Here is a 14,918-nt window from a genome sequence, read left to right as displayed (position 1 = left end):
ATCAACCACTAATCAACACAATACACCTATCGAATTACGAAAGCAAAACAGAATGTAATGAGCTTTTAGCGAGTAAACCACAAACGCTTGTCAATCATTTCCCTACCACTCCATCAATCTGGGGGCACACCATCATCTCTCTCTGCCGGCGTTGCTCTTATTGAGGCAATCAATATGCCCGACCGACTCTTAGACTCTTACCGGGAAGGACGCAAAAAAAAAGAAGCGGTACACAAGGATAAGACAAAGGATATATGTGTGCCTGTGTGCACATAAAAACATGAGATATACTTGAAGCTACTTTTCGGCTAACGAGCATCGCACAGTCAACGTCTTTATTGTTGCCCAAGTTGCGATTTCTTGCCCTTACTTTCCCTGGGTTTGAGTTCCGTTTGGGTTGCTCTCTGGCCCGAATGGATACTTGGTCCCAAAACTCCACTACTTGGGTTGTAAAAACCAAAAGGCAACTTTAAGCTTGCAACAGTCGCTAAGGAGATATGTATATACTCAACCGGCTAGACCTTTAACATTTTTAGTTTATTATCCTTTGTGCTTTTACTTATATAAAAAGCGAACACCGACATAATTAAATAGCTTAAAGCGCAAAGAGGTTTCCATCTAGAAGATCCTCTTTTAAGCTTAATGGGAAAACTTCTGCACTTTTATTCAAAACTATTATATACTATTGATTTTAAAATCCGTTTTAAGTTATGGAACAGAAAATATACTTTAAAGTGGTTGTTTAAACTTTAATGTAAAGAAAACAATGTTAAGTGGTTCGTATAACGAAAGTGCAGTAATAAGCAGTGTACATTCTATGCTGGATCTAAGTTTGAATCAACAAAATGTATAATATATTTAAGACAACAATTTAATTGCTATCAATTTGATTCGTTATCGTGCTCGTAGCAATGTTAAACTACGGTGGCAACTTAAAATTGCACAAATATTTCAACTTGGTACATATTGCTTTCATATTTATTTAGTAGACGGCCCCCTATAAAGTAAGGGAGCCTGGTCCAAAAATTCCGAACTCCAATCGCTAGGGATCGGCGGACGGGGGTAATATCATTGGTGTCAGCAGCAATGTCCTCACTATACGTTCATTGAACATTTCTGCTCCCCAAGACAAGGAAGGCCGATTGCTAAAATCTGAGCGGACCTCAAGCGAAATCGGCCAGTACTAGTTGGGAATCATAAGTGCACCAAGAGCGACGGAATTTGCAATTCTGAAATATAACGATCGTGATCGCGAATTTATGGGGTTTGGGTGCAGAAAACAGGTTTTTCTTAAGCTTTTCCTGTTTTTCACCGAGATCCTATAGTGGTTGAGTGCTTTTGAACGGGGTGCTGCTGCAGCAACCCTTATCACTGGGAGATTTATGACTCCCGATTAGTTAGGGAATGAATTCCCAGACTTCTTGTTCAGTTATGATGCATAGCAAAAGGACTATCACGAAACGTGGCCTGGCACACTTAAATTAATATCATTAATTTCCGTTCTGGCATCGTTTTTGGATCCTAATCCGCTTCGACTCATAAATAAATAGGCAATTTCCTTTTAGTGCGAAACCTCAAGAGAAGCTCGGAGGGAGAGAGGGCCCAAAGTAAAATCACGAGACTGAATAATTCAATTTGAGAGTGGAATACGGAATACATATTTATCCTGGCAAGGAGCCAGTGTTCTCGTTCGCCTTCAAGTGCCGTGACATGTGTCGTCTCTGCTCCTGACTGCCGCCTTTGTCTCTGGCATTTGAAAATGCCCCTAAAGTCCCAGTATCTCGTTCTAGCATTTTCGGTTGTGACAATTTCGTTTAGTCATCCTTGGAACTGACTGGCTGACTAACTGCCAACTTGTGAGACAGCCGGCAGATGGGCGGGGAAAAGTAGTGAAAAGCCTGGGGAGGCAATTGAGAGGCGACATTATGTAAATGATGATGGCTTCGATGGTCGATGCCTGCCTGTTGGTGATTGATTCAGCTCGTCTGGCGTTTATATGATAGATAGAGGATGTCAAATGAACGAAATTATTGGGCATCAAGCTGGCGATAAGTCTTTCAAAACTGTTTTTATAGTTTTCAATTTAAATCAAAAATCCCATCTACGATAAATCTTATATATATCTGATATGTATGGATTAAAAATTGCAACAAAGATATACAACATGCAAAACACTGCGATATTAGAGTGAATCAAATAGGAAAAAGGTTAGATTATTCATAAATAATAAATAAATCAAGTAATAAATCATTATTTGAATAGGTTAAATATGCATCACAAATTTAAGAAAATATAAAGTGAATTATAATTTATTACGAATTTGCAATCTGCAAACAGATCAAATATAATGTCTATTTCTCTCTTTTCAATTTTATTACCCTCGGAATCCTGGCATTTTATAACCTCTCCACTTCAACCATAACCGAATTCCCCAATGAAATTGAGTTTCCACTCAGAAATGCTCTGAAAAAAGCCGGGACAGCAATAAAACAAAATGCGAACAAATTGTTAACCCAATTTCAAGTGACGTCTCCAAAGCCTGAGCGCATTTTTAGTGGGAGGACATATGGCAGAGGCCAGAGGGCAGAGGACAACATCCAGGACCAAGGATGACCTTCGGGCTCAGAGTATTTCAAAAATAAACTGCACTTCTTGAACCGGAGTGAGTGTGGCGTGGCATAAAGTCGACAGCTCCCAAGTTCCCAGAAAGATTCAGGCAGCAAATTATGCGCTGCATTTTGCAAAAAGTTCACGAGGCAGCTAGTACCACTAAGGCGGGCGGGGAAAAAGAAAAAGGGGATCAAAATATGCTAGAAGGGTGTAACGAGGGGGGGGGGCACAATTATTTATGAGCAGCCACGGAGCAAAGTCTACGAAGAAGCCTTTGAGCTTCATTAGGTTTGACCTTTCCGCTAGTCCAGATTGCTTTACTGCGTCCTTTTTGCGAAATGATTATTGTTTCTGTCGGCACTTTTCCTTCTCTTTGTTTTAGGTATGTTTTATTTTTATTGGCAAAACCAATGTAGCGTTAAGGAAATGTCATCGGGGACAAGAGCCTGGTCAATGTCCTCTCCGCGTTGCCATGAATATTATATGAATTCGCACGAAAATTTCGACCCATTTAGCTGTTGTGAGCGCTTCATTTGGTATTTTCGAATTAATAATCGGTTGGCGGTGTCATTATGGCAACATATCACTCGATTTTGTGCGTCAAGGGAATTGTTTTAGACGGCCAACAGATGTTTGACATGCGTAATTGAGCTGTTTTTAGGGTTTGAACTCAGGGTCAAATGGTTTGTTTGTCCTGGCCAACATTTGATTGGCGGTGTAATCCTGTCCAATTTAAGTGGCGTATAGAAATGTGACCTGATGTGTAGATAAAATCAAAGTTCACAATGCGTTTTCGTTTATTTCATTGTATTCTAATGTCCTGTAAACATCCCGAAATACAAGGTTTATTGAATGAAGCCGTAATTAGATTAAATGATAGGGACAATCAAAGGTCACCCAACTATGGATAGCTAATGGATTTACGATGAATTAAGATAAGTGGGAAAATACTATTGTTTATTTATTTATTTTCTTATTCCCTCCATCTACGTAATTTCATAGAGAGCTATTTCTATCATACAGGATACTAATTCAATTCATTTTAAATGTCTTTTTAATATATACAACTTTTTACTAACGCTTAATATGTACTTTTATTAAACTGTTTCTCATTCTAAAATCTCTATCGCACAACCAATTCCTCTCAAGTGCCCATAAAACACTTTGTTCGCCTCTCAACCCATTAAAAACATCAATGTTGTCACTCACTTGAGCTTTTAATGCCTAACACAATCAATGCGACAATCAAGTTGAACGCTTCCTGAGAGCCAGAAAATTGCCAGCTCAATTTACGAGAGGAAATCTAGAGACCGCAACCGCTTAATAACGCACAGTGCCCACCAAAAACACGAAAATCGAAAAAGTTGCGAGGAAAGTATTTGCAAAATGCAGCCAAAATAAAAGTTGGGCGAAAACTTTCGGTGACGGATGCCATAGCATACTTTTCAGGGCACTCGACTGGCTCACCGCTCATTAGCAGCATGGCAAAGGGAAGCAAATACAAACACATATGTACATAGGTGAGTATAAATAAATAAATAGGCATTCCCCTGCAAAGTGACTTACGTCTTATGCCCCAATCCATCATTTTGGAGTCGTTCTTTGGCGCTCTTCTTGCTGGTGATAATTCTACTACGACGTGGACCACATGGAATCCTCCTCCAGCTCCTCCGCGACAACTTGTCTCTTACTTATTTCTACGACAAAATCACTTTACTAAGACGCGACGCAGCGAGCGCCAAGCAAATTCAATTGAACGGCTTCTAATTTTGACAATTTTCTGTATGCATGGGGGCGGCAGACGGGGAGGAGCAGGAGGCGTGACTGCTCCCGACGATGGGGCGCCCAGCCATCATCCATCCACCATCCTTTCGTCCTTTTATCTTCAGGAAAACTGTTGCCGCCGCCGCCGTCGCCGTTTGCCGTTTGCCGGTGAATTCCTATTCGCCTGCCTCAGACACAACTGCGATTTATCGCAGGTTTTCCGAAAGCTCCGCGTGGTGCTTTCCCGAGCAGCATTACTTCATGACTGAACCAGAACCTGACGCTGAACATGAACGGGAACCTAGTGCCGCTGCCGTTGGCCCAAACACAATGCGGAAAATACGGAATTCGGCTTTTCGTCGGGAAACTCTGTCGGCCATCGGCTTCACACACAACATGAGTGTGTGCAGATAGAGAAATTTCCAGGGGAAATGTACTTAATTAATTGGAGTTTTTTCTCTATGCACTTAAAAATCTATAAAATATGTGAAATAAAATAATACACTACAAATTTATACGAAACTATTTATTTTAAATCTTAGAAGTTACAGAACGCAAAAATTCAGTCTAAACTCATCCTGCTACTTTTATGTTCAGTTTTAATACTTCCTTTAAATTTAAAATGTCCTATGAAGGGTAAAACCCTCATTAAAATTTATAAAAAACACAAACTTAATTTTGAGAACAAACAATCTAACATATATAACTATTTTTCCTACTTACAAAACAAATATTTTGAGTTTCAATAAAAAAAAAAAAAACATATAATACATTCATTAAAATCATCCAAAATTATTCGTTATAACAATGATATAATTACAAATCCCTTTAAAATGTGCTATGAAAATACATTTTCTAATCAAAATCTAATCAATCTTTTTCCTCAGTGCACATGTATCTGTGTGAGTTCTATGGCAAAGTGTGACTGTGACGGCAACGAAGTGCACGGTATAGATAAAGGACAATGGGATGTGTGTGCGTGTGTGTTGGAGGGGTATCCCCTGACCCAATCCGACTTGCACAAACCCTCCCCCGGCTCGCCACCTTTATCACTTGAACCGGCGGTAGATCGACATTGCTAAGGACGCTGACAACGGTTGGAAGAACAATAATAACATGAATCAACAACAGAAGTGAACCGCAACTAAGAACAACTAAACAAGTGCAGGGTGACATTTATAGCCTTAAACTATTGCAACTATTTTAGAGGATTTTAATACCTAAAGGATCAGCCATAGTAATATAATATTCAAATGTTTCAAGAATATACTCTAACAAAACACATTTTGGATTAATTAATATATTAATATATTGAAAGTAGTTCATTAATTAAAGTGATGGTAATTCACTTAAGCACATCCTTAATCATGAAGCTTGACTGTAGGACAACAAAATTTATAACGAAAGCACATTCGCTTTCCCTATTGGTGGATGTTCAAGTGACCAAACGTGGGGGGAATCCAGGTGCTTGGGTGGTCATTCCTGTTGCTGCCCGGACCACATGACCAGGTGGTTGCGGCCCGATGGTGCCGACGATGTGGCCGCAAAGGCATGCCCATTACCCTTGGCAGGACAAACGGACAAACGGACGCACGGAAGAGAAATTGACGCAGGCCAAAGACACCCAAACAAATCGAATGAATTGGTTGGAATGGGTTAAGTCACCCGGGGGGGCAACTCTCTGTAGACACGCCATGGAACAGTTTGGAGTCTATGTCCGACAGCCTTAAACCAGGCAATAAAAATTTGCTAAACACAAATATCCTTTTATGAGGAAGAGCCTCTCAAAAAGGCTTACAAGAAACGCCTCGGGTGTCAGTTGAACTGTTGCGATGAATTTTTCATAAGAAAGCACTCTTTTTTCATTTATTTGAGATGTTTATGACATATATAAGATGTAAATTTATATAAAATGCAGAAGATTTCTAGTTAATAGTTAATATATATTAGCTAAACATTCAACAGGAATTGTATAAGGACCTTCAAAGTTTCGTTACATTCAGGATTTATCCACTGTGCCATTGAAACCCAAACAAATAAAAGGGAAATTAAACCAAAAAGGACGTAACCGAAACACAAAGGATGAGCACGAGCGAAAGAGACAAAATAAAATCTAGAGAGAGAAGAGAGACCCGAAAAAGCTCATCTCTCTTTCTTTCTCTGTCGCGGCAATAAATATTGAATATATATGTATATATATTAAGAGAAAGCGAATGCCCGACTTTTGGGGAAAGAGAAAAGCCTGCAGCATCAGCAGACACAATAAAAACGTGGCTGATAATAAAAGCCAAAACAAACAATTCCAGGTAAGAGCAAACACTAGCAGGCAGACATAGATAGAAAGAGATTGAAGTAGTTTGTGCCTTAAGCAATCAGCCGCAGGTGTTTTTGTGTTTGATTTATCTGCAGTAAGAATATAGAGCATTTTAGGTGGCAACTGGAGATCTTAAATAAATAAAAATACCTGAAAAGTGCATTGAGGTAAATAAAAAAGAAAACAAAAAACGTACCCGAAAGCTAAAACTACTTTGCAGTAACTTAAAATGAGCATTAGTGGAAATCAAATACAAAACTTTACATTATTTTGTCATTGTTTATCTTCAAAATAACACAGAAAATATAAGCACTATCAAAATAGAGAGTCAAAAAAATAAATGGTTCACCTCCTAAAAACATTATACAACCCAAAAGAGATTACTCAATCTAGAGATAAGAGCGCCACAGATATGATATTGTACCCCTCACAAAAATGACTAAATAAAAACACAACAGTGAAAAATTCAAGCTTCTCTAAGTAAACATTTCATTACATAAAAGTAGGCAACAAAAAATGGACCAACAATTAGCAACGCCAACGACGCCAGCGGCAACGTCGACGTTCAGCTGACAACAACAAAGACAACGAGCAAAGTGCGGTCGCAATTTACATTTTACACCTTCAAAATCCCCCAAGGGAACCTCACAGAGAGACAGGTGTACACAAGCAGAGCGAGAGAGAGAGACAGAAAGCGAGACGGAGAGAGGCAACATGTGGCGGCTGCCAAGTGGTCGTGAATTTCACATCCCAAGCAACAGGGACGACAGGACACCCAAAAAGGAAACGCAGCCAATGTCATTATTACGAGCACTTCGGGTCGGGTCCAATAGTAGGACGCCAGTGTACACAGGGAGAATATATTGAAAGATTTTATATTCTATTATATTAAAAATAATATTTAAGTCTGTCAGTGAACGTGTCATTAAACTTTAAATAAATGTAATTCAATCAAGTATTCTTTGTACAACTAAAATGTAAATCAAATTTCATTGAATTTTTAAGAGTATTAATTTTGTTTTGTATGTCATATAGAATGTCTAAATTTTGTTCAGTGCACTGTGGCAACTCAGTGGGGCTTCCTTTTTTGAGGCTCGTGTGTGTGTTCTGTTAGATGATTGCGTCAAACATTTCCGCACCAAGTTGTATTTACATATGCCCAAATACACATTTGCACATTTGTATGTTATGTGTTCCTTGTGGGCCTGCTGCCTTTCTTAAATGTTATTCATGATCGTCGCTTAAGTTTATTGTTGCGGCGGTGTTTGAGTGATTGCAAGGATATCGACATTATGTCAAGCCTTTAGGTCAAGCAAAAAACATTTGGTATATTTTATGCGGAAGTATTAGAAAAATATTTTGACGAATATAGTTGCTAAGACGTTAAACAACAGATCGTATTTAAAATAGATTGGGCCATTGGTTTGTCTTTGATTTTAAATAATTATTTAAACCAAAAACTACATTCTCCGATTTTTGAAATTTTTCTTGAAGTCTTGTAATCGTTTGGTATTTCTTTAAAGGCGAGTTCCACAGTGTTCTCGGGTCTGCTTTCTTATTATATATATATGCATATGTATAAATATATTGGGTATAGAGTATAACATTTTGCCAAATTAATTTTGGAGGTGTCGGTGCGGGTTTTATGTGTCTGTGTATTTGTTTATTTTTGGGCCTTTTAGGCCAAAAACCATTGTGCTTCTCTCTCATTTCTATAGGCTTTTTGGTGCCCTCAATTATTATGCCCTTCCATTGCTGCGCTTGCGCTTAGGTCAGAAACATTTTATTTAAATTAAAATGTTTAATGGACTGGTCAACGGTGGAAAATTTTAAAGTAGGATTCCACAATTATGATCAGGATTTTATATAAATTTAAAGGTTTTTTTCCATTTGGAATAGCTCACAAGCGTGAAATTAAAAGCAATTTGATTTAAAATGATTCATTTCTACGATAAATATATCCTTGGACAATGATGTAAATAATAATTTATATTTCAGTACATACATGAGTAGCGTGTTGCTAATTAAAACAAAAATATAAAAATCAATCTATTTCCTAGGATATGTCCTTAGGATGTTGTCTTGACTAAAAAGGTTGTTGAACATGATAAGTAGTTTATTTTCCTAGTTTCCTAACCGAAAATTAATTTTGAAAATATTGTTTCGGCAATAAATCAACTCAAAACTGAAATAAATTGTTACATTTTTGGTGCTTTAAAACGTAATGTTAAGTTTTCAAAACGATATGAATGGGCATTTTATACATAAGAATTATTTCGGCAGAAAGTTATTGCCTTCTGCTAGTCACTTACGTATTTTTTCACAAAAATCATCTTTCATTTTAATATTATAATTTTATTTTAAGTTTTAGATTAAATTTTGTAACAGAATTAGATTTATTTACAAGTTTTTAATTTAAATAGATTACCCTTTTTTAATACTTTTTAAAACGGGTTCTTTTTATTTTGAAACTAGGTTTATTATATTAAAGTTTAATATTTTTTAATAGCTTTTATTAACCACCGAAAGAACACAAATTCCGAAGCAACGCTAAGAAATGCCAGCTCACAACTGATTGATAAAATTTTTCTACACCGAAAGTATGAAATAAAACAAAAAAAAATAGCAACACCGCCAACTTGTTTGGGGCTTGTTGTTGCTGTTGATAGGAAGTTACCGTCAGTCAGTCAGTCACTCAGTTATTGAGTGAGTGGGAGAGCGAGGGAGCATAATTATTGATAAAACAAGACTAATTTCATGCCAAGGATATTCCATGTTTATGAATGAAGTGGCAATTCCCCCACAAAAGAAAATTGATTTTAAATGGTTGGAAATCAGGAGAAAAAAAGAACAGGAAGGAGAGCACTCACCTCGCGACGTTGGGTGATTCATGAGTATCGATAGCGGGCACTCGTCGTCATCGAGTATGTATTCCGTTCCATCGCTGTTGACCTGCATATGGGAAAATTTATAATTAATTTCAATACTTGAAAGATCATTGATACAGAGTATTGTAGAGAAAATAATTAACATTCCTCTATAATTTTAGATTTCTTTTATAATAAGTTTAATTATGATCATTTTTACAATATCTGAGTGCCAGGTGAACTGCTGAACGATACAAAATTTTGTACTTTTTAAAAAGATCAACTTTAAAGATTTCTGTGATTTTTAATACCCTTCTAAAATATTTATATATTAACAGTCGTTCAAGGTTTGACTTTAAACAAGAATTAAACTAAACTTTGAGAAACTTGCAGCAGAAAGAAGATTATCTGGAGAGATTCGTCAGATAGTTCTAAGCCTAAAAGACTATTTTACGGAGAAACTGAAGGACGGATTGATAGATCGACTCGGCTATTGATAAAGTTCTGGAAAATGTATATCTTATCATCTTATATAAGCATAGGAATGACTTTTAAATGCTTAGTTATATGCTTACTTATAATACCATGAAAGCTAATTTTTAATGGTTATAAAAAATACCCTAGGATACAAATTTTATAACTGAGCCCTACTCTCAACTACTCTGTATCAACCCATATTACAAATGAACGCATTCCCCACCTGAACCAGGCAATAGTGCAGGGGATCGGCCTTTTCCAGTCCATATTTGGTGAGCATTTCCCGCACAACAGCCTGGGCGCAATCCCGGATGGAGAGGAGCAGTGTCTTATAGGGCACATCCTGGCAGAGACTTTCGCCGTAGATCTTCAGTGTACCGCCCGTATCAGGACCGCCATCTCTGGAACGGAATTGCTGCAGCTTCTTTTCCAGCTTCTGCTGTCGACGCCGTCGCATCACGGCCTCCGGGTTTGAGATCGATCGCGTGAACGAGGTTTCCGGCAGTTCCGTGTATAGTTTGCCAGCTACGGCGTCGCTGCCATCGCCTCCACCACCGCCGACATTGCCGTTCATGTGGGCTGACCCTGCGGATCCACTTATGCCATTGCCCAGACCCAACTGGCTGCCATTGGAGGTGGGTGGGTCGGAGCTTAGCTTGGCCATCTTCTCCTTCTTCTTCTGCTCTTTCTTCTCGCGCTTGGAGAGCTTGCGCTTGAAGTTTAGATCTGTTTGCTCGATGGGCTAAGGGGACGAGAAGAATACGTTTAATAGAAATTCATTTACGATTGGCGAGCAATACAAACTCACGGTGGTCTTCTGATCAATGTTCTTCAGCAGAAATCGACCTTCACGATCGTCGATGTGCCAGTTGAGCTGCACCAGCAGCGGTTTTTCGTCGGCATTCAGACGACGCTCCTCGCCATTGGCATGCACCTCGTACAGAGCGTAATTCGGCACGGATAACATCCGCATATCGGGACGGAATTTCTCGATTAGTGTGTCTAGATATAGGGATATAAGGATTAACAATTGATATTGCACATAACTCTTTAGTTACTTACCTATGACATCTGTGACAGTGGCATCGGACGCCACTCTAATACATTTCGTGGCCACTTTCTGGCCAGCATCTTGGAAGTAAAAGCGCATAACGCCATGGAAGAGCAGGTTCTGTGCGAAATATAATATGATTTAATGCATTTCCTATGTACTTCATGAAGACGGACTCACCTCGTCTGGCTCGGAGAGCGCAAAGAGATCCAATCGATTGGCATTCCATTGCTGAATCACTGAACGAACTGCCTCGCGATCCAACATCTTCTTATCATGTGACATACTGTACAGGTTGTATTGGGGGAAGGGAAGGGTCGTCTTCTTCTTCTTAGTTCTGGGACCGTTTACCGTTTTGTGACTCCAGTGTGACGTCGTTTTTGTCTTCGCTTTGTGTGTGGAGGAGGCTTTGACTATCTGTAAACAGACAGGAGGAACATTTGATAAAATTAGATTCTGGGTTTACAACTTCCATGAAAGCATCGTAAATGAAGAGGCGGAATCAGAACCGAAAGCGAAAAGTAAAAAGTTGGCGCAGATGTGGCAAACATTAAATTTCCGTTGCCAAATGTAAACACCGACGGATCATGTTGAGGGGCAGAGAGTATAAAGGAAGACATTGTAAATACTCGTCTGTTCACCTACAAACTATGATGAGGAAATCCAAACAAAAGTTTGCTTAATAAATGAATGAATGAATGGAATTTAGGAAACATGCTTTGAATTAATTCTCAGGGGCAGGGCTAAATACAAATTTTAATAGAAACATAATTTCGAAGTTCGCATTCCAGGGGTAACAAAATAAACGAACTCTGTCTTGATTTATGATCGAGAGACAGGGAAACTCTGGGTTTCTCCACCACATGTCATCTACCACAAAAGTATCTGACAATCGACCGTCTTTCGTACGAGCCAATTAAAAGTTCCTTTACAAGATCATATCTAACCAGAATTTCCCCCACCGACTTTCGGCGCTCAGCGACCCTAAACAAATAACTTCATCAAAGCAGAAAATTTCAGTGCATTTGTACAAACATAACCTCAAGATGTTATATGCTATCCGGGGCGTGGGTAGAGTAGGTAACGTTCAAAGTTCAGTAAAGCTATTTTCAGAGAGAAGTGATGTCAAACAGCGGAACTATGCCTGAACTAAACTATTCGGTTCCAACCCTCTTTTTCCTCTCGAGTTCTTTAAACTTTTGCGCTGCTATCTGTTGTGCTGGTATTCTCTTTCCTCGGGGTTCGGTTTTTGTTCCGTCTTGTAAAGGTAGTTTAATAACCGTCAACGGTTCCGCTTCAGGGAACCCGTCGTCTGTGCACTGAAACTTGTCGATTTACAGAGCCGTCGCTCTCTATAAGGAGGGTTCGCGGTGGAGGATGGGTATGGGATGGATGGTAACCGTTTAAGTGAAGCTATTTCCACAATTTCCGCGAGGGCGTGCGTTGTCAGTGGGAATTGCATTTCGAACTTTTGTGTCCTCAAGCAGCAGCTGGAGTCGTATGCATCGAATAACTAACCAGAGGTGTGGTTGAGGAGTTGAGGAGTCCTTGCTGCATTCAGGCGTAACCATTAACAAAGGGTTTGTTTAAGTGTTTGGGTATTTTTCGTTTTTGGTTTCCCAATTTGCATTTCAATGGTTGCCAAGGCCGATATTTGTTTTCAGGGTTGATCGGGCTTAAATGGAAAGGGTAGCCTTAATATCGGAATTCGAAGACAATGAACAAGGGAAATGTCATGGAAATATATTAATAATTGACCACAGACTTTATAGATATCTCTTAATAAGTTCCTTCAAAATAAACTTTAAATCTTTTCGTTTTAAGACTAAATAAATTTACTGAAATTATACGAAGAATATAAACACAAAATATGGGGTTACGACTAAGAAATTCACATGAATTTTCCCACATTAAATCTCTTATCAAAAGTCTGCCATCGGTAAGCGATTCAAAATTAATTTTATTATCTGGTCACCACTATGATTTTCCCATGCCGAAAGAATGTCAACCTTTTTAACAAATTATACAAAATGTTGGAACACACAAAACCATTCCGTTTCAACTGATGGGCAAAGAAAAATATTTAAATTGCTTCTGCAAAAAGGGAGACGGCATGAACTTCCAGGTAAGCGAACACAAACAGACTCTGTAATTGTTGTACAACATTATTAAAAAGACATAAAGGTGACATTTACACCAACAAAGTGGTGTCGTAATTGCTGCTGCTGCTGCTGATTTGGGCTGAAAAATGCGCCCGAAAAGATCGCGAGAGGCGAGATAATAAAACGAATTAAAAACGAGCCGGAAAACCGCAACAAAAGAAAAGTGTCGCTTGGGAAGAGACACGAAAACATAGAGAAGGCCAAACGAGAAGTACCGCAATAAAAAGGCACATAAGCAAAAACACAAAGCCCATTGAGGAAAAAGAGGTGAATGTACGAAGACAACAAAATACGAAACACAGAAACAGATACAGATACATTTGCAGATGCAGATACAAGCACAGATGAGGTCATCAAAATATATATTTTATTTGAAAAAAAATTACTTTTTTAACTATATCCTGGATTTTATTAGGTACATTTGATTTTTAATAGTTAAATTTATGTGACAATCTTTGAACATTCCTCTACAGTTTTTATTTCATTTTTAAACCCAATTAAACCAAGTAAGAGATATAGTACTGAAGTACTAAATTCAATGTAAACTTTTGTTATTTGTTACTCTGAGCTGTTGCATGCTGATTTTTTTTTTTTTGGCTAGCTACACCTGTAATGTTACACACCTGCGCATCTACAGATACAGATGCAAAAGAGTAACCAACGTTTCTGAGAAGCACCAAACCTCGCAAAGTGGGTCTGGGACATGTAAAATTGTTGCTGGCCTAGGCATAACTAAAAGGTGTTTTTCCCCCTCTCCCTCTCTCTCTCTCCCTCGGTGATGTTTTTATTTTTTTGTGCAGCTGTTGCTTTGGCACCTGCAGCAATAGACTCACCTCACCTCGCATCACCCCTTAACCCCCTCCACCTGTAGTTCATGTTTGCAAAACTAGTTGCCGGCTGCACTTTTTTCGGAGTGTGTGTGCTTTATTTCAATTCATTTCGGGGTCAGTGGGTTTGTAAAACAAACGGAAACGGCCAGAGGCTGGAAAAAAATAAATATAGACGATGGGGGAAATAACTAATCTGAAGTTCCTCTGGAGGAAACACCTGAACCGGTATATGCAAAGAGAAATATCAAGATCTACAGTAAGCATCTCTCTCTCTCTCAAATGTTTTAATGGGATGAGATTCCCCCTGGACACCTGGTAAAAAGAATAAATTATATAAAGAAGGTCTAAAGTTCCAATAAGTGCGCACCAAAATAGAACGAATTGTAAGCGCTACACTTAATATAATTGTATTAATAGCAAAACAATTGATTATGTTTCAAAATCTGTTTTCTCTGTCATCTTAAGCAATAAATTTTCATTCTAAGAAAAGTTTTAAAAATAATAGTCTTGTGTAGTATAATTTTTCTGTGTTTTGGCGACGCCTAATTGAAAGTCAATAACAAAGTCAATAAGTCAAGAACTACAAAAGCAATATCTTCGATGGGTCGCCTAAGTAAATTAGCAGATGAGAGCTAAGACCTCAATAAATGACGAGGCAAAGCTGACAAACAAATAAAAGTATAGATAAAAATAATAATAACGAAAAAATAAAAAAAAAAACAACAATTAGCCATGACACAAACCTTAGCACACACCTTATTTATTTTTCTGCAATTTTTTCTTTCGGTCGATTGCCATTTTAGTTCTTTTACCCGGTTTGCTTTGATCTGCCTTTCTGTGGCT

At 38.4% G+C, this 14,918-nt stretch overlaps 1 protein-coding gene and 1 non-coding gene across 13 annotated transcripts in view; both read right to left on the bottom strand.

Annotated features, from left to right (window-relative positions):
* Window positions 1-14,918, bottom strand: part of cno (adherens junction formation factor afadin) — a 54,847-nt gene that overhangs the window by 27,723 nt on the left and 12,206 nt on the right. For 4 of the 12 annotated variants that reach the window (XM_020957605.2, XM_086829975.1, XM_086829976.1 and 1 more), the window contains exons 2-6: window positions 11,264-11,500; window positions 11,095-11,203; window positions 10,841-11,034; window positions 10,256-10,774; window positions 9,559-9,640 (exon numbers count right to left, since the gene is read on the bottom strand). In XM_020957605.2, coding sequence (XP_020813264.2) covers window positions 9,559-9,640; window positions 10,256-10,774; window positions 10,841-11,034; window positions 11,095-11,203; window positions 11,264-11,368 — 1,009 coding nt within the window. In that variant the 5' untranslated portion in view covers window positions 11,369-11,500. Of the gene's footprint in view, window positions 1-4,176; window positions 4,707-9,558; window positions 9,641-10,255; window positions 10,775-10,840; window positions 11,035-11,094; window positions 11,204-11,263; window positions 11,501-11,728; window positions 11,867-12,601; window positions 12,665-14,918 lie in introns of those variants that run through there. The other 8 variants (XR_015271000.1, XR_015271001.1, XM_086829979.1 and 5 more) reach the window with 6 other exon arrangements.
* Window positions 1,016-1,139, bottom strand: LOC147644136 (U4atac minor spliceosomal RNA). Its single transcript, XR_015271048.1, has one exon. It is a non-coding gene; the product is annotated as a U4atac minor spliceosomal RNA (small nuclear RNA).

This window comes from Drosophila serrata, unplaced genomic scaffold (genome assembly GCF_035046125.1).
Source record: "Drosophila serrata isolate PLE 108 unplaced genomic scaffold, ASM3504612v1 contig_228, whole genome shotgun sequence".
NCBI classification, from domain to species: Eukaryota; Metazoa; Arthropoda; class Insecta; order Diptera; family Drosophilidae; genus Drosophila; species Drosophila serrata.
This window is presented reverse-complemented; position numbering and strand designations above follow the sequence as displayed.